This window comes from Bombus terrestris, chromosome 15 (genome assembly GCF_910591885.1).
Source record: "Bombus terrestris chromosome 15, iyBomTerr1.2, whole genome shotgun sequence".
Classification (NCBI taxonomy): domain Eukaryota; kingdom Metazoa; phylum Arthropoda; class Insecta; order Hymenoptera; family Apidae; genus Bombus; species Bombus terrestris.
The window spans coordinates 7,610,251-7,628,702 of record NC_063283.1 but is presented as its reverse complement, the minus strand read 5'-3'; the positions used below and the strand labels follow the sequence as shown (position 1 = coordinate 7,628,702).

The 18,452-nt window shown below is 36.7% G+C and overlaps 1 protein-coding gene across 2 annotated transcripts in view; it reads left to right on the top strand.

The window, feature by feature from the left end:
• Positions 1-18,238, top strand: part of LOC100643629 (PWWP domain-containing protein 2B) — a 35,447-nt gene extending 17,209 nt beyond the window's left edge. The window contains exons 2-8 of one of the 2 annotated variants that reach the window (XM_012317179.3): positions 10,771-11,089; positions 12,489-12,729; positions 13,706-14,390; positions 14,695-14,968; positions 15,032-15,208; positions 15,333-15,467; positions 15,637-18,238. In XM_012317179.3, the coding sequence (XP_012172569.1) occupies positions 10,771-11,089; positions 12,489-12,729; positions 13,706-14,390; positions 14,695-14,968; positions 15,032-15,208; positions 15,333-15,467; positions 15,637-15,783 (1,978 nt within the window). In that variant the 3' untranslated portion in view covers positions 15,784-18,238. Of the gene's footprint in view, positions 1-10,770; positions 11,090-12,488; positions 12,730-13,705; positions 14,391-14,694; positions 15,209-15,332; positions 15,468-15,636 lie in introns of both variants that reach the window. The other variant, XM_003401356.4, reaches the window with a different exon arrangement.
• The last annotated feature ends 214 nt before the right edge of the window (positions 18,239-18,452 follow it).

Here is an 18,452-nt window from a genome sequence, read left to right as displayed (position 1 = left end):
AGCTGGTGTCGGAATTAAAAAAGGAGAAAATTAATCGAACGGCGCGAATAACATCGTCCAAAGGTCTCTGAGAATGTTTACGGTAGCTTGAGCGGCCGGTGGGAATTCTTTTTTTAAAAATAAGTCAAGACTGAACGTTTTCGGCTGAAATATGCGGATAACCGACGCGAATAATTGAACAAGGGAAAGAGGGGATAATCAGCTAATTTTAACGCTGAAAATTTCAAAGCGTTTACGATAGACTGCCTCATCCATGTAAATCTTTTTTAAATGTCTCGAGTGTCGCGGATGAAAACATCCGAAGCATGGAAATCTTCGACTTTAATGCTTTGCGTAGAAAGAACATGAAAATTATGTCGGTGTTCTTTTTTCAGATTTACATTTTGGATTTTCGCGTCCTATAAATTCAAATGAATTTGAATGAAAAAGAAGAAAAATAGTATTTGCTCGTGCGAGTCTTTCTTAAATGTTTCGATGATTGCAAAAGTCCGAGATGTCATTGGAAAAGAAAAAATGAAATCAGTGTCTCTTCTTTTTGATACGACCTTCGAAATTCTACATCGTATAAATCAGAATGAATTTGGACGAAAAAGGCAAAAAAGCAGCTCGGTTGAAGAGTTGCTTTTCGACTAATTCACCAAGCGATATCAAAATCAGAATATCACAAAAAACGGAGTCATATTTTTTTCTGTCCGATGTTCGTTTACTTTCGACTTTCGCCTAACAGAAAGCGTAAGGGAAAGAGTCGGTCGCGACGTCGTTTGCAGAATTGTTCTCTCCAAGTTCTGGAACAGTTGTTTTCTATATTTCCACCACGTCTGCGTGAAGCAATAGCAAAGGCAAGATGGCCAACCATTCTCGCTATACATGCGAAGCATAAGCGGCCGGTGTCCAGGGAGAGAACAAAGAGAGTATCGTCGATGTCTGTGAGAACGACACCAATTGCCAGGCAGAACGGTGAGCCGAGAGGTATTCCAGACGAAGTACAAAGTAGATGGCCACGTAAGCGTCGCTATGGATCGTTAAACTGAAATCTGTTAGAGCAACCCCGTGCGACGCGCTCGGTTCAACGAACCAGTTTTATTTCCTTCGAGTTTTCTCTCTCTCCCTATCTCTTTTTCTCTCTTTTTCTCTATCTATCTATCTATGTATTTCGAAATTCACCTGTCTCGATCGAGTTTGAAATTTGGTAAAAAATGTCGAAAGAAATGAAGTTCAATTCGTTTGGCTATTATTAGGTTTTTAGATCGTCGAAAACTTTTAATTCAGTTTAGGTTTCTTTGAATGTAACATTGCAAGAGACTCGCAGTTTCCTCGAGCTTGAAATCCACTTACTTGGATTCAACTTGCAACTTCGCGTGGAATATTAAAGAATTTTGAATTTAAACCCATTTGGGCGCGTTTTTAGATCCTCGTGAACCTTTAATTCGGTTTAGCATCATCCTCTCCAGCTGAAATCCATCCATCGTGATTAAATTTAGACTTTGGTATAATACGAATGGAGAATAATCATAATATCATATGTTGAAAAAATCTGCTTATCGTTGATTCAGATTGGTTTTTAAATGTTCGTGAATCTTCGGCAGTATTTAATTTCGTTCGAGTTATCTTTCCTGTTGGAAATTATCTGACTTGATTAAATTCGAGCTTTGATATGAAAAACTGGAAGTATCTTGAATCTGCATCAATCTAGATTCATTTTACAATCTTCGTCAATTCTTAATTTAATTTGCTTCTCCTCAAACTTCCTTCTTCGTTGAAATCCATCTATCTTTATTAAATTTACAGTTTGATATGAAATATCGAGGGAATATTAACATTTAACTTTGTTTTATTCTTTCGCGAAATTTATGTCCTTTCTCATGTCGGACGTTTAATGTGGAATATTAAAAATGATCGGGCAAGCGATTTTGTGTGCGATAGGTACTTTTCTTAAAACTTTTTCTATCTTTATTTCCGACATATTTTATATCGGAACGTTTGTAGTAATAAATAATGTAATTAGGGAAACATTTAGGCATGTTATCTTAAGTTCTATTAAGATACCTCTTAATACTGTCGCTACTACTACATTTAAATTGTTGCACATCAGCTGGCGCGATGGTTTTATATAAGCACACGGTTCCAACCACGAATCAGCAGATTTACAGATAAAGGTATAGACATAGTCACCAGGTGTATCGTTAAAACCGGTTAACTCATTATGATTCGTTACTTTAAGGAAAGATAAACAGTCCTTTCTTTTTTAATATCGTGCCACGTCGAAATTGCCATGAAGCGGTGACAAATTTTCATACCAGAATTTTCCATTCAAGGAGAGGCACAAGTAAATTAAAATACACTTTCCACGAGAAAAGTCTAAATTTTTAACAGTAAACAGACAGTTAGAGCGATTGAAAAACGATATTAAAAGATCATCATCGATATAAAAAACGTATTTTAAAAATTTAAGTATTAACACTAAGAACTAACACTAGAACGACCACGATTAACAGAAGTTATTTTTACTAATATATATATAGTTCTATACAAGGTTTTTATTTTAACTGAAAGATAAGTATCTTTTCTCTTCGTTTAAAATAATTGGATTGTTTTTCGATATAAAATAATCATGATAGTTTTTCTTTCTTTTCTTTTTTGGAAATTTATTTTAAGGTATAAGAAGAGATACACTTAAGAAAAATTCCAGAAAGCAAAAGGTGGTATATTTGATGTTAATGTGCCAAATTCTAATTCGTTTCAAATCGATACATTTCTCTCTGTAATATCAGTATAACTTTCAACGCTGAAAATAACACTTATCAAACGTACATATATATATATCAAACGTACATATATACGTACATAAACGTATATATATGGACGCTGGTGTAATCGATAAGTATAATTACATCACTCCGTAAATAGCGGTTGCGTATTAATATTCTCCAAAAAAGCATACATATTTTTCTTGACAACGTCAGACAGTTGTAATAGCGTGCAAAGCTATCGAGTAGTAGAGGCGCGCATCAATATTCACCACCGATAAAAGTCTATCGTTGCACGGCTGTCAGATATTTTTACCAGTATACACTAATGCATTATAAAACTTTTTCTTAAATTTCTTATACGATTTTTTTTTTTTTTATAAAACTTCACATATAAAGTACACGATATATCTGAAGATTTTTATCAACGAATTTTCTAAATTAAGATGAACAAAATACCTTGATCGTAAATATAGGCTGCTCTAATCTTCATAAAAAGCAGGATTGAAGAGGATCCTATGGGGGAGAAATATGATATTTATATCTATGAAATCTGTTTCTGTTGATTTTCTAACTTTGGTATCACATAGATATACCTATGATATCGCTGCGCAGGGGATTTTCTTTTTTTATATATTCCCATTAGTCATGATAGAATTATCTACGAGATCAAACATTTTATATCCGATATTGATGATTCGATATTTAAATAATATCCAATCTTCTGCGTCTGAAAGATACATATGTACTTTCTACTACAGCGAATGTTCTATTTCGATTAATAATTACGATATTATATATAATGATATATATTTCATTATTTATTAAAATATTATATATATATATATATATGATACATAATTATGTTATTATTTAACTTTGTTCGAGTGGTACTTAATCTTACCAACTTTAGATTGCAAATCTTTGCATCTTACACCTTCATTTATACATCAGATATTTCATTACAATAATGCCTAACCCTGTTTGGACGGTATTCGATCCCATCACTAGCCTTAACAACGTTATCCACGATCATTTTCAAGAATTTTCACGCATGATCTATCAGAGCGTGGAGAACGAGAGAGATCGCGAAAGATTGGCGCTAGTTGCACCCTACACGTCCCAATTTCCTCCACAGACGGATCACCTATATTTCACCGTGCAATATAAATCACATTACCACGGGATCCGTTCGCATTATTCACCGGTGGAACGCGTTGCAGCCTGAATGCACAAGTTTCTGAAGTTTTTTCCAGTTCCGCGGAAAGCTCGTTCATCACGCGAGATTTCACGATCGGATCGAACAGCGAATGTAGATTTTCCCTCGCTGACGAAGCCTCTCGTAGATCTTTTCGACGTTCATTTAGTTTTATTCGATGAAAATATGGTTTGTATAAAATATTTATTTTTCGGTTGGTTATATATTTTAATTTAATACAAATCTAGCAGTGCGTATAGCGGCGGCAGATACATTTGAATTATATTTCGTTGGACTCCAACTACGAAGGTCGGAAATCATTTTTAACGTTCGCGGTTTATGGAAGGAAATGAAATAAAAAATATTGTAATTCGTTATCTCTTGTGCTCGGTTAAAGCGGTTAATAAAATTTAATGGTTCTGAAGCAGGGACTTAATAAATTCAACGTGAATAATTTCTGTAAATATAGGATTCTAGAAATATCACTTCGTTCGAAAAATATTAGGGAAATCCAAATATTGTATTTGTTGAAGTGATTCTTCAAATATTTAACACGCGCTTAATTTTATTCATTGGAATATTCCTCGAGAGGTAAAGGCACGATTAAAGAAAATTTCCATGAATTAATCCAGCTACTACTCTCGCGAATGTTCCTGGTTGAGATGTATACCTGTGTCATCCACCGGCTGAAACTCATTACTCATTTCGGCTAGTATGTCTCTAATTGTAGCTACCTTAATTACTCACCGAGTCGTGCAACGCTGAAGCCCTGGGAAACGGGGACGTCATAAGACGTTCACGTGTGTATATAAACAATAAACGAATAGCAGAGCCCGTTGGCTCTCGCCTCATTGAAAAATCCTTACGAAACGCGGTCTTTTACCGTGAAAGGGCGAGGAATTTTCGAATCTAGGTCAGAAACGGTAAAAATGATCCACCAGAGAATTCCAAATTAATGAAAATAATAAAGGGTTTATGGTTACAATTAATGGAAATTATAAAAGACGAAGCTACTTTTCTCGGTACTTCAAATTGTCCATTATTATATTCGCAACTATTCCTCTGTGTTATTAAAGCTTTTTCCTCTTCCTTCGTATATGCACGGTATTTGCAGAAAATACCATGTGTCTCTTAAAAAAACAGATAAAACGCAAACCTACGCGCGCACATAAAAAAGCTCTCCGAACCAAAAATCTCATCCGCGATCTTCAAAATTAAAACATCCAGCACCCAAACATTCGCTGCAACAATACGCACGGTGAAACAGGAAAATAACAAACCATTGCTGGGGAAAAATAATCTCAGATACAGCGCACACCACCAATCTCAAAATGAACCACATACACATACGCTGTTCAACCTTTATCATCTCTAAACAACAAAAACAAAAACCTAGAGGAGGAAGGAAAAAGAAGGGAAAAAGGAAAATAATATGAAAGTAGCGGGAAGAAAATGAAGAAATCAGAGAGAATACACCGAGCTGGAAGACTCGTTCCTTGTCTTCTTCTTCATCTTGCGTTCTTTTCATTTCGACCCTCTGGTTGCTGCTGGCTTTCATCTGGAACTCTCATTTTCTACCGTCCACGAATTTTCGATGGTCGCCCGGTATCGAAAAGCCGGAAAATATTAATGGATACATCGTCAGAACGTCGCTTATTGTCCGTTCCTTTCGAATCAATACCACGGCCACGTTGTTGGCTGCGTTGTGTGTTGTTCCCGTGGCACGAAACAGCCAGGCTTAGGCGAATGCCTGGCTAGTCGCTGTACGTTCAGGCAACCGTTGCCCAATAATCTTTCGACCAGAGGCCTCTGGCCCTGGCTTCCGTGCATCGCACAAATAGTTTTCGACGTTATGAAACCGCTGCTCGCGGTCAGTTACAGCGTTTTTGCTCCTTCGAACCTAATTTAGCTTCTGCATTATCCTCGCTCTTTTGCTTATTGCGATCCTGGAAAACTCGTCTTAAGGATTGGTCATCGGTCGTTTCGTTGCACGGATGAGTGGTTTTGGTTCGACGTTTCTTTACGGAGAAACCGCTGAAATATCGTCCACGAGAAATTCGATTTTTCCTCTTTATATTTGCTGCGATAATAAAAGATCGGAGAATCTTTTTATCAATGGCGTGGACTTTTCGAGAGTGCGTAGGCGAGGTGGATTCTTGGAGAAGGCTGGAGATGATTGGAGGATAGTGGAAGAGTATTTATGGACGAGACAGGGTTTTCCAGGATGGATGTGTACGTGTATGCACGTTGACGAGAAAGGATATCGGATTATTAGGTTTTCGTGGAATTGGTATTTTGTAGGGGAGAAATTAGGTACTGAAGTATCGTTTTTTAGCATCGTGTTGGTATTTTATATTAAAAGTATTTGTTGCATATAAAAAGTGAAATTCTACGAGTGGACAGACGATATTTGTGCAATGAAAATTCGATATATCGTGACAAAAGAGTCCACTAGATTATATTTGTTATATTGTAATGAGCACGATTTCGAAATCCCCCAATAATGAGTCAGATTATAGCAATCATCAAATTGTCCGAGTCTCGTGATGTCACGATTTGTAGGATAGATAACATCGCCGACGAGTGAAATTGCGCGGTTAAATAACGTAATTAAAAAGCTCCTCCGCACGAAGTATTATAAAAACATCTGTACATTTCTGTCTGACGTAAATAAGTCTCTGAAATTAATATGATAATTATTCTGCGGTGGAAAAGCAAGAAAAAGAAAATACGACAATGTTATACAACCAATTTCCTGTAATTCTACCTGGACAAAGATCATCTTTCTTTCTCTGCGATCTTTTAACAGGAAATTGAACAGGAAGGTGAACAAAGCGAACAAAAATTTCTCTATTTCGTTGCAGTTAATTTTTCCTAGAGTTCAGTCTGTTTCAGTCACGAAACGGTAATCTAGACACAATAGAGCGAAGAACTAGAAGCGAGGAAATACTGCTCAGTTTCTAGGAAACATTGTCTACGATTTCAATTTATTTAATCTCTCATCACTGACACTCAGTTTTCTGGATTAAAACTTACTTGGTAATAATAGGATTGTTATTCGCTGCTATTAACTCTATTATTAATTAGACTTTTATTTACGGATTTAACCATCTCTCACTCCGTTATATTAACTTCTATTTACCGTCATAACACGTCGGTATCGAGAAAGAAATTATATTAATTGGAACAAAATTGCCGAGGGTTGAAACAATCTTTCAAAACGAGAGGAAGAGAAAACGTATCCGTTTAATTACGTAAAATGTTGCAGAGTATCATGCTCGCTCCGTGCATCACTCTGTAAGTAATGATGGAATTATGAGACAGGAAAATTCGCACTCTTTGCAACTTTTTGTTGAAAAATCCGCCGCATCACGCTTGAAACATCTGACAATTTCGTTTCGTCATTTACCGTGCTGGTAAAAATTCTATTTTACCTCTTTTTATTTATTTTCTAGCAGGTCCCTTCGCGAAGCTTAGCCAGAGCCACGGTCACGAAAACGCAATCCAGACACACAATGACTTCACTATGGCCGCTGTCTGTCGGTTAGCTGCTTACGTGTTTCATCGCTAGCCTCGGATGTAGTGTCGGAAGGCTATTATGATAATAGTACTTTCATTACGAAAGGTCTTCATTATCTTACCGCGATTCGATCTACCCGGATCAATATCATTTCCCTCTTACATTTCATTAAACGCGTGTACCCGCGCACTCGCGATTCTACTTTATCTCCCCTCCCCCCCCTCCTACCTCTGTAATTTTACCGTAATTTCCATGAAATACGTCATGGATCTTTGATTCTCCTTTTTGTCCAAAGTATACATACGGATGTATGTAATTGTGATATCAAAAACACTTTTAATGCCACATTCAACGTTCTATAGTTTGGCCATTATTATGCTCTCGAGTGTATAGTTTATATTACACGCTCGATTTTACCTGGTACTACATGAGCCTCCAGGAAATCGTTGGTCGTTATATTGTTATCGTACTAAGCGCTATTTTTGTAATATTAATGTTATAGAGTAAATCTTAGCGAGATTATTTAATAAATAAATACAAATGCTGAGATGATACGATAGAATATTGATAAAATATTTTAATGGATAGAACAGATACGTAGGAGTGTATATTAATATGTATATTAATGTAGAATTAATTGATGTAGATTATATCTTAAATTATCGAATAAATAAACTAGTACCGATTTATATATTTCACATTTAATTTCGAATAATCATGTCTAATGTACAGAAATTAATGTTTGCGTGAAAATATGCTTCGACAGAGTCGAGACAGTTGCTGCTCAGTTGCAGCTGCGTTCTTCTTGTTTCATCACGCACTGACGAATATCTTAATGACTCACATTCCGTCGACAAAAAGGGGAAGAATAAGAAACTATGATTCCAGGGAATCGTTATAAGGAAAAGTTGAAACATGCTGTTAAAATTAGTCTCTAAGTGTAATCCGTCTTAAAATTACTTCTAGCGTGTCGTAAGACGCGTTGGATGCGAGAAAGTTTCGGTGTTTCCGTGAATCCGTTAATCATTAAATCCTTTTTTCTTAAGATCTTCTACATATTAGTTGATTAGGGTATTCAAAATGGCGAGCTCGTCCAGGTACCAGAATTATGGAGGAGGAATTCGTGGTATACCTGAGTGGGTCAATACATGAGACGGCTGTCTGGCGAGTAAAGAGTTCATTCTACTTGAATACGATGGACAATACGCTAGAGTTTCTTCTCGTTCTTTTTATCATTTAGAATTTTGCAACGATATTGTCAAATAGTTGTTAAATAATACAGTCAGTATTTTCAGAAATAGATTCTGTATATTTTAAGATTTTGTAGAATGTAATAATTTGTAATAATCTCAAATCTTCCCGATTTTCAGGAATAAAATATCCGTTTAATTTTATCTGTGAAAGTGGGATCCTCTATTCAGTGACTGTAGATTCGTATATTTTTGAATTTTGTTAAAATATTCGTGCATTTTCTATTCTTACAACACTATTACGCGTTACTATTTTCGGGTATTATTAGATAATTTATCCGATTTTGTATAGTTATTAAAGGTCGTGTAGTTCTCGTTGGTTGTTTGTTCGCTTGCTTACAACGCTAAACATAACGATTTTGAGTATGTATCTAAATATATTGCATAGAGATGATCAAAATTAGAATGGAGCGTGGAAAATAAATTGGCACATATAATCACTCCCCTATTGCGAGAAAGCTGAATATATAATTTTCTAAAAATATCGTCGTGTTTTCAATAACTGTGAAGGAAACTCGAAACTCCCATAATCTTTATTATTTCGAATGTTGAAATTAAAGGAATCAATTAGAAATCGACTAAAATAACGATAAAACCCGATAAATGAGAACCAGCGAACTCCGTAAAGGGAGGCACGAAGTTGAGAGCTTTCTGCTTGGATGAATAGAGAAATCAAAGAAGAACAAAACCAGAACTGGAACGAAATACCAAAGACTGGAGCAAAAACAGGGAATTATTTATAAGGAAACACATGCTCGTGTCATATTATAGCATAGAGGCAAACATAGTACAAACGCTTTAGCAGATAAGCCTTAGAGTAACGAAACAAAATGAACTGAAATGACATGATATATTATAATCTGTATAATAAATTAAGATATATCTAGCTATATTTCTATAGATGGCAAATTAAGATCTAACTTTAAGGAATAAACTGAGGTAGAAACAAAATATAACAGACGCGTACATACTCGAAAAAGATCGTAACAAGCATAAGCCTGGATTAAATTACGATTAAAGCAATGAAAATCGTAATAAACTTTTCCTACCATTCTTAAGATCGTTAAATGTAGAATAGAGTTTCATTCGTATTTATCTTTCGATCCCTTACACAATATCGAATTTTTAATCGCGCTCTGTTGATCAGAACAAATTATCAATTTATAGTAGGTTTTCCAGTTTATCATAAACAACTTGATACATTAAACTGTTAAGCTCGGAAGGAAATACAGTCTATCAATGACCCAGATAATCCAGCAACGTGGCGTTCGAATTCCCAGCTCGCCGACTAACCCAATCGATTCGTCTTCTTCCAATCCGATACTGAATCCTTCTAATGAAAGATTCAAGGAATAAAATGAAATCGTAATCTTCGGGAAGGAAGTAGAGTCCTGGCAGCGAAAGAAACGTTGGGATATTACGACTTGCAACAGTGTAGCCAATTTTCAGTGCATCGTTTTTATAATATCGATACTTTCGTAATAATAGATAATTAGCATACACTGACGCTACTTGTCTATCATGCTTGATATTAAGTAAATACACACCGATCAACAGGCGTCGTGAAGTTTCTTAAGGAATTTAGTTTTCTCTCAATCAAATATTAAAATAAGAAATATCCCTTAATATTGTTCTAACAATGCCACGTTTTACATCAATACATGTGAAATTCCTTAAACAAATTAGTTGTCCGCGACATTAATTTTTACTTTAAACACTCGCTTATCACGTATCTGCACGTACATTACGTATTTAGAGAGTTAATCTCCTAATTGTCGCATAATCCTTTAATAGTAGCGGAACTAACACGTATACCACAGTATTTACCGCGATTATACGTGTCACTGTGTATGCACAAATTTCCAGCGGTGATCATTTAAAACAGATATAATTTATACATCCATTATAAACGCCTACATCATTCATAAAACAAGTATGCATATAATGCTGTAACGTGTACAAATCTCCGGAATTACTCTCTATTCAAACTGGGTAACATTCAACGACTGATCGACCGATCATTAACAATCATTCATTGTGCACGGTTATTTTCAGAGGCCTACCGTGTGGCGTGCAACCCCCGGAACCTGTACCGGACCCGGATGGCGACAAATTGGCGACGATAGCGGCTCGATTCAGCTACTTTCAAGAGAGGAAGAACTCGCTGACTACCGCGAAAGTCGATCTTCGTAGGAACATCAATCCGCCGGCCAGGTACAAGAATGCACGGCCAACGGTCAGGCTCAGGCCACGCCAGGTGCTCTGTAGCAAGTGTAGATCGATCTGCAACGAGAACAGCGAGAACGTGGACGTCAGCAGAAAACGGAAGCACGACGGGATTCAGCAGGAACAGCAGCAGCCGCAGCAACAGCAGGTAATATTTCCTATTTTCTTCTTCTCTTTTTCTCGTGTGCATGTGTGAGAGACTGATAAGAGGAGATTCTCTGTACTGTGATTCTGCTTTAGTAACGTGCTCCTGATGTTTATTAATCCATTAATTGGCGAGATTGAATCAACTTGTTGCTCGGATTATCAGGATTTTTCGATTTTATTTATTAAAGGTGTTCTTTCGAAATTTATATCGATTTACATTTGTATTTATTTTTTATCAGCTTTTAATTTCGATGGGAACAACCGAATAGTCGGATGCTCGTTTTTATATTTCTCTTAACGACACTTTGCATATCTGGTGAAAATATCGCGCAACCGTATTTTTGGATATCTTTAAATCTGTCGAAATTTATGCAAAAGCTTTAAATATTAAAGCTTCAAGCCCTTGCAAATATCTCGTTTTTCATTGTAATCCCTCTACATTTTTCGAATAATAATAGGAAGGTAATAACGGTGAAAGAAAGCTAAACTAATTAATCACGTTTAATCTTCCGTCATTTCGAAATGAACGATCTCAGCTAACTTAACCAACGCGACAAAAAAATACGCGAATCGCGGATTCACGACTTCGTTAACGTTCATCGAGATTTTTTCTTTTTTAAAGAAAATTATTGTTGTGATGCTACGATGGTAAAAACCGTCAAATTTGATGTAGGTTGTGAAAAGTTTCGGGCATCGAGCAAAAGAAACGAGTAAATTGTGTTGCAGGAAACTTCGTCGAATGAGCACGCCAGAAGGAAGAAAGTCATACGATTTTGAACTAGAGGAAAAGTAACTTAACGCGTTGTCTTCCAAGAGGTGCACTTACATTGTGCGATAGTAGTTTGATTCGGGCATGGCAACTTGCCTCTCGAGTTCTTCTTCGCTTGAGCACAAAGTGTTCTAATGGTACATTTGCTAGGTACTGGCGTTCTCTCGTACAGTACACGTGTTTAGCCTTAAGATAGTTTATTTCGCTGGCTCCGTGTCAGAAGGTAGAAGTTTCATCGAAGTACATTATATCGTGATTTATATTTGGAATTTCACCAGTTGTCTTGAAACTTTTTAAAGGAAGAAAACCTACCACTAAATGTTTCATTATGACAAATCTCTGATATGTCTTAGCAGTATTTGGAAAGTTGCCTGGAAAGCATATAGAATCATATGGAAATTGTTTTAATATGACTAATAGCTTATTTTGAAAAATAACTATATCACTTTAGCGATTAGCATTTTAGTTTCTTAAAATATATTTTCAGTGCTGGCTATATGTTATATGAAAAAATTCCATTGAAATATCTTCCCAGCGCAAATCCATTGGAAATCGGGCGGCGAGGAACTGCAAATGGAGTAGTTGTCAGATGAGTTTTACGCATCGGTAAAAACGCATGATTTTTCATCAGGTCACGGGCCATGGATCCACTCGAAGAAGCGATCGACGCTGTGGTCAGCAGCCGCAAAAAGCCTCGAGAATACTGTTCTCCGAGTGTCAGTCCGAGAACATCACGGTGTCATCTCATCAAACAGCGAAATCCTCGTCGTCTACGGCACTCAGCCCTGATTCGTCGAAGCTTGGACCGTCTCTCATCCCAAAAATTTCGAGACTTCAACCAAACGAAATCAACAATGCCATGCAAGCGAATGGTTAATATTTTTCATTTAAAGAAAGTTTCTCCACCTTCTTCTATTTTAAATTTATTTTAAATGGAAGAAATAATTGTTATACAATTCTATACATATAAATTTCGTTTTCTTCTTTTGTATAAAGATTTCATTGCGTTATTGAGTTTTTGCTTTTTGAAGTGCTTAGACGAAGTGCTTCGTATAACACATGATCTTAATCTTTTAGAAGCTTGTCCTCGGAAAAGGTGCTTAAAGCAACTATCTCAGGCTTCGATAGTCGAATTACATAAGGTCCATTTGCAGATAATAAGATCGTCCGTGGAATACACGCGTAACACCAATAATTTGCACTTAATTACGACTAGCTGAATGTGCAAGGAGGATCATTAAAATAAGAAAGATTCGTGTGATGCAAAAATCGAAGCCGTATAAAACTTACTATCTTTGATAATTGAACGATCAAACTCCTCATTGAGCGAGAAATACGATAATATTTCTAACAAACTAAATAATCTAATTATTTTTATTATATTACTCTTCAATTGTAATTATCTATGTTTGATATACATGTGACATATTCATGACTATTGACGTAAAAATGTCCTTTTATAAGATGTAACTAGCTACCTTTGACACAAGATTATATCCTTCTATATTTACAAAATGCTCCAATCGTATGCTTATCTGGAATAGTTATAAAAATATATGACGAGTGAAAAGTTTTGAGAAAATGCAAAGTTATCTCTGAAAAAAGTACGAAGAGTTGCAACAGATCAAGAAAAATGCTAGATAGAAAGTATTGCATACTTTACAAAACTCCATAGATGATATGATATTTAGATATTCGTATACAGACATACGTATATATGATTTCCTTTTTATAAAGATAAATGTTACGAAACTACTTTTGCTTTAACCAACTAAGGATGTTAGAATAACACTAATACGGAACCTCTTCGAGCCTCGTCATTTATCTGTTTCTCTTTTTCTCCTGCAGAAAAGGTGAAGATTGGCCCATCGTATTGGAACAATCGAGCCGAGGAGGGCGACTCATCGGCGAACGCGATGGAGCCAACAGAGGAACGCATGGAATCAACGGATTGTGATAGCAACCCATCAATGGCGTATTGTGCCACACCCAGAAGACTTAGCAGCTCCTCCGTGGAAAGTGCAAAAATACCAGAAGAAGAAGAGAAAAAGACGTTCGCGGCCGCGGACTCGACAATGAGGCCAAGAACGGGTCGTGTGCCGCGAAAGAAGCGATCCGTCGGATCTATGGAGGATCTATGGGACGAGACAGTGTTCGAAGATCCGACAAGGACAGCTAGAACCACACCAGTGATTAAGATCTCTTTCGGTGCTCAGGGTGAAGGAACTGTCTTGAAAATACCTTCCAAGATTCAGGATCCGGAGTACGAGCAGGAAACTGACGAAGCCGAGGAGGTGCAGACAGAAACGGAGAGAGATCCGTTGGAATTGCCCAGGAATTTTGACAACGATTATGATTATCGTGAGGATGGAGAGGAAGATGGACAGGAGCAAGTAGATCCTCAGAAACAGGGTGTGAAGGACGCCAGTGCTAAGGCTGCGAAACGTGCACTAAAGAAGGCTAAAAAAGAGGCCAGGAGGAAAATGCTCGGTGGAGTTTCGCCTGCGAGATCTCCTTGCAATGGATCTCCACGGTAAAATAACCGTTTTAAGATATTAGTTATCAGTGCATCTATATAGTGGTTACAGAAAAAGTATTTGCACATATTCTTATTTTTTAATGAAGCGCTCTCTTATGGGGTTCTACATTTCATTTTCATAGTATCACTACGAAAGTACCACTAAACGATACGAATATACTATTTGGACCTAATTAATTAGCGTGTAAACGGTATAATAAATACAATAGCGATCAAATACTTTTCGTAACTACCGTATTTTGGATTTATGATACAGATATATGTATATGACACTAATTATGATTTATTTTTCTTACAGTTACAATCCCACGTACGACACATTATCGTATCACCGTCGCAAACATAAAGTGAAGCATAAAAAGAAACACAAGGAAGACCGTAAACACAAGAGCCAACAGTCGCAGCATCAGCAGCCTTGTTTGGAATCCGGAAGTACCGAGAATCAGCAGAATTGGAACGTCCTTCCGGGCAGCGAATCGTACACAGCCATAAAGGAGCAGTGCCTGAAGCAAAAACTATCCATATCTCTGAAGAGATTGAATACAAACGCTTACGCTAGATGTGATTATCCTGTGAGTAATTCTTCGTTGGGTTGCAAAAGTCCTGGTGCAAGCAGTGATGAACTAAGTGAACAGGAACCTGAAGTCGATGCCGGCGAAACTGCTCCGGACTTTCCACCGCAGTCTCATCCATTGATGATGCGCCTTGCCGCGACGCCTGTCGAACATTGCCTCACTGCTAACGGTAGAAGAATGGACGTTGGTGACGTGGTGTGGGGAAAGATTCATGGATTTCCTTGGTGGCCTGGAAAAGTATGCATTATTAGATATTCATTTATTTTGCTGGATATTCTTTTTAATATGTGTACACTAGTATGATCATGTGTATTCAGCTTAAATAAATATCGTATTCTAAAATATGTGTTTGTTCTTCCAGGTTCTCAGCATCACAGTTTCTTGTAAAGAGGATGGTACGTCGTCCGGACCGCAGGCTCACGTCGCCTGGTACGGTTCTTCGACAAGTTCTCTAATGTCGTGCGACCAGTTGAGTCCATTTTTAGAAACATTCAAGGTAGATATCTTATTCATCCATATACGCATATATATAATTAAAAAAAAATAAATTTATTTCATTTAGAAAGATGGCAATTTAGATTTATTGTTGATTCTAACTTCTAGTTGCTGCAGAGTAGTAAAGTAACAGTATAATAATTGTGAATATCGATCGATGTCTGTTTTAGACGCGGTACAACAAGAAGAAACGAGGTCCGTATAAGGAGGCAATACGACAGGCACAGAATGAAGCCCGAAGTCAAATCACGCCTAACTCGACGAGTAGCGTTTTAAATGTGTGTAGCTCACCGCGCGAGGTCAACGTTCTCTCCTAAGGGAAGGTGCACGGCGCTCGACACCATTCCTTTAACTGCCGGGTATTCGTCGTCGGAGATTCATTCTAACGGCGGATCGAAATCGTCATGTAATATATAAAGCAAATTTTTGTACATAATTGACCTTAGCATTAATGGAATAGCTCTTGATCGATGTTTTAATTCAGTTGAGTCGCGCCTGCTGTCGTCGTCCGCGTTAAATATGGTTAAACTAACGGCGACACCAACGCTGAATGAAGTTTACTGCCACCACTGGCTCGTTTTTTTTATCCTCAGCTTTTTTCGAGCGAACATTTAGCGTGTAAAAAGTATTTAGGTAGGATATAATCTCTAGAGATGACACGTCAGCTCTCGAGGAATAATTTCGTATTACAATACAGAAATATGTCTATGAATTCTCTTTGATAGTTAGACACAGACAACACACATTTATACGTTAAAATCACACGGGTGTCGACTGTACATCAAATGTTTCATTGACTACTAAATCATTATTTAGCGATGCCTGTTTACTTGAATTCTTTATATATATGCATATACATACATATTACATATACATACATATATATACACATACACGTATATATCTGTATTAATAATTTTATTGTGATCATTGTGTCAAGGACAAGTGTGTAGTATATACCCAGTGCGGGCAGTGAATCTTCGATACGACCCGTAGACGTTCCTGAAATCGTTTACGACTCTATTCGTCGCTTCTTTATAATTAACATATTTGAGAATATGGACAATACATTTTCGACAAATAGCAAATTCATTCATGACATTTTAATTACTGTTTGGCGTGAAGAATCGCTGAATGTTTAAAAAGCTTTAACCGAGAATGATATAACGTTTAATCTCATAAAACGGTGTATATTTTACGTGCTAGGAGAGTAATGGACAACCGAAATTTTTTGTAGCGCTGCATTCCTCGCATTCTTTATTATCTAAAATCAACTTTCCTTGAAAGCTTCGTTTACGCTTCATACCAACACTGCCAAGGATTGACATTCGTTTCAGTCTTCTTTCGTCGACGATAATCCTTGACGAGTTGACAGTTATGAATTCCAAATGTCCAATGCTTCACAAATGGTCGATTATCCAAATCTCCACTTATATCAATATTTACAGTATCCAATTTTATCTTGGTGATAAAAAAATGATAAAAGCGTGTCTCAGTCTGCTACAAACATTCTCTTTTTTCTCTCGAATTTCTTCCATCTTTCTTGTCTCTCAAGTTCGACGTTTCATTATTACAATATTCGGTTATTTTACATTCATCGAGCCATATTTTCCAGAAACGTTTCACCGTTTATTCGTAAATTTTCGTGATTTATTTCTGAACAAATCCATATTCTATATTTTCTCTTTACCAGTCATCATATTTGGCGCCGGCGTGACCCTTTGCGGAGTCTGAATATACATTCAAATCCTACATTTAAATTTTACAACGAAGAGTTATTTATTTACAAATGTTGTTACATATCATATATTTTTTATAAGCAGTTTTTTTTTAAACAAATCCAAGTAATATTTGTTCGCATCTATAATTCGCTTTCAAGGGGCAAAAGTTCAATGAAAGTACAAAATCTGTAATCATTTACGACTTTTGCAAAAAACTATTAATGTAGTTTAATTTCTCTAAGAGGTACATTTCTCTGAAAGCGCCTGGATTTGTTTATCTAAAGCAATTTCCAAAATATGAGGACTTTATGGAGTTACACTAAACTTTGATGATTTTTGTTACTCTTTTAAATTGAATCATCCCTACTAAAAAAATGTTCTCCATTTGTTAATGTTGAATATCATCATTCTGTAAAAAGTTAATCAAAATTGGTATTTTTTAATTGGGTAATTTTGGGGCCCGGTTCCGGTGAACGCGCTGAACCTGCCTTGCGCTGGTCCTGATCATATTCCTGTGTCTGATGAACGAACAGAAGTGCAAATGAGAATGAAGAGAAAATTCGATCGACTTCGTCCTAAAATATTTCCCTGGGGAATACGCGTGATTTGAGTAGCAGGGAATAAAATGAGGGAGACGAGAGGATCGTCACGCGACGAACACATCAATGTCACGATATCGAATCTTTATTTCGATATCAGTAGTCACGTGCGAGTCACGTGCAATGTTTGCTCTCTTCTTTAACACGTTCACTGCCATGCGTGTTTTCAAAGAAATCTCCGTCAGGCCACGCGTGCAGCAGTACCAAGCGTTCTCTGCCAGGTGCTCCTATCGATATTTTAGTAATGCGAATCATGTAGTGGCCTCAAGAATGATCTTTCGTTTCGTTTGTTCGCATCATTAAGACCACTAGCTGTTGTTGAATATATAGAAGGAAAGTGTGGAATTAGGAAAGGAATCAAATGATACAGAAAACTTGGCATTCTACTCCTTCTGGGAATTTCTGTCGTAAACGCTTTGACGATTTACAAAATTACAACAAGGAAGGATATAAATAATAGAATATTTAGACAATTATTAGTTGCAAAATTGTTAGAGTTGTCTGAAAATACAAAAAATCCTTGTCTTCGATGGAATCAGCATAAGATTCCGGAAGAAGCATTAGACGCGCATGCAAACTATGTTATGCGAATAAAAGACGTCGAATGGACCGAACAGAGGCACAAAAGAATTTGACGAAAACAACAACTTATTCTCCAAATTGTTC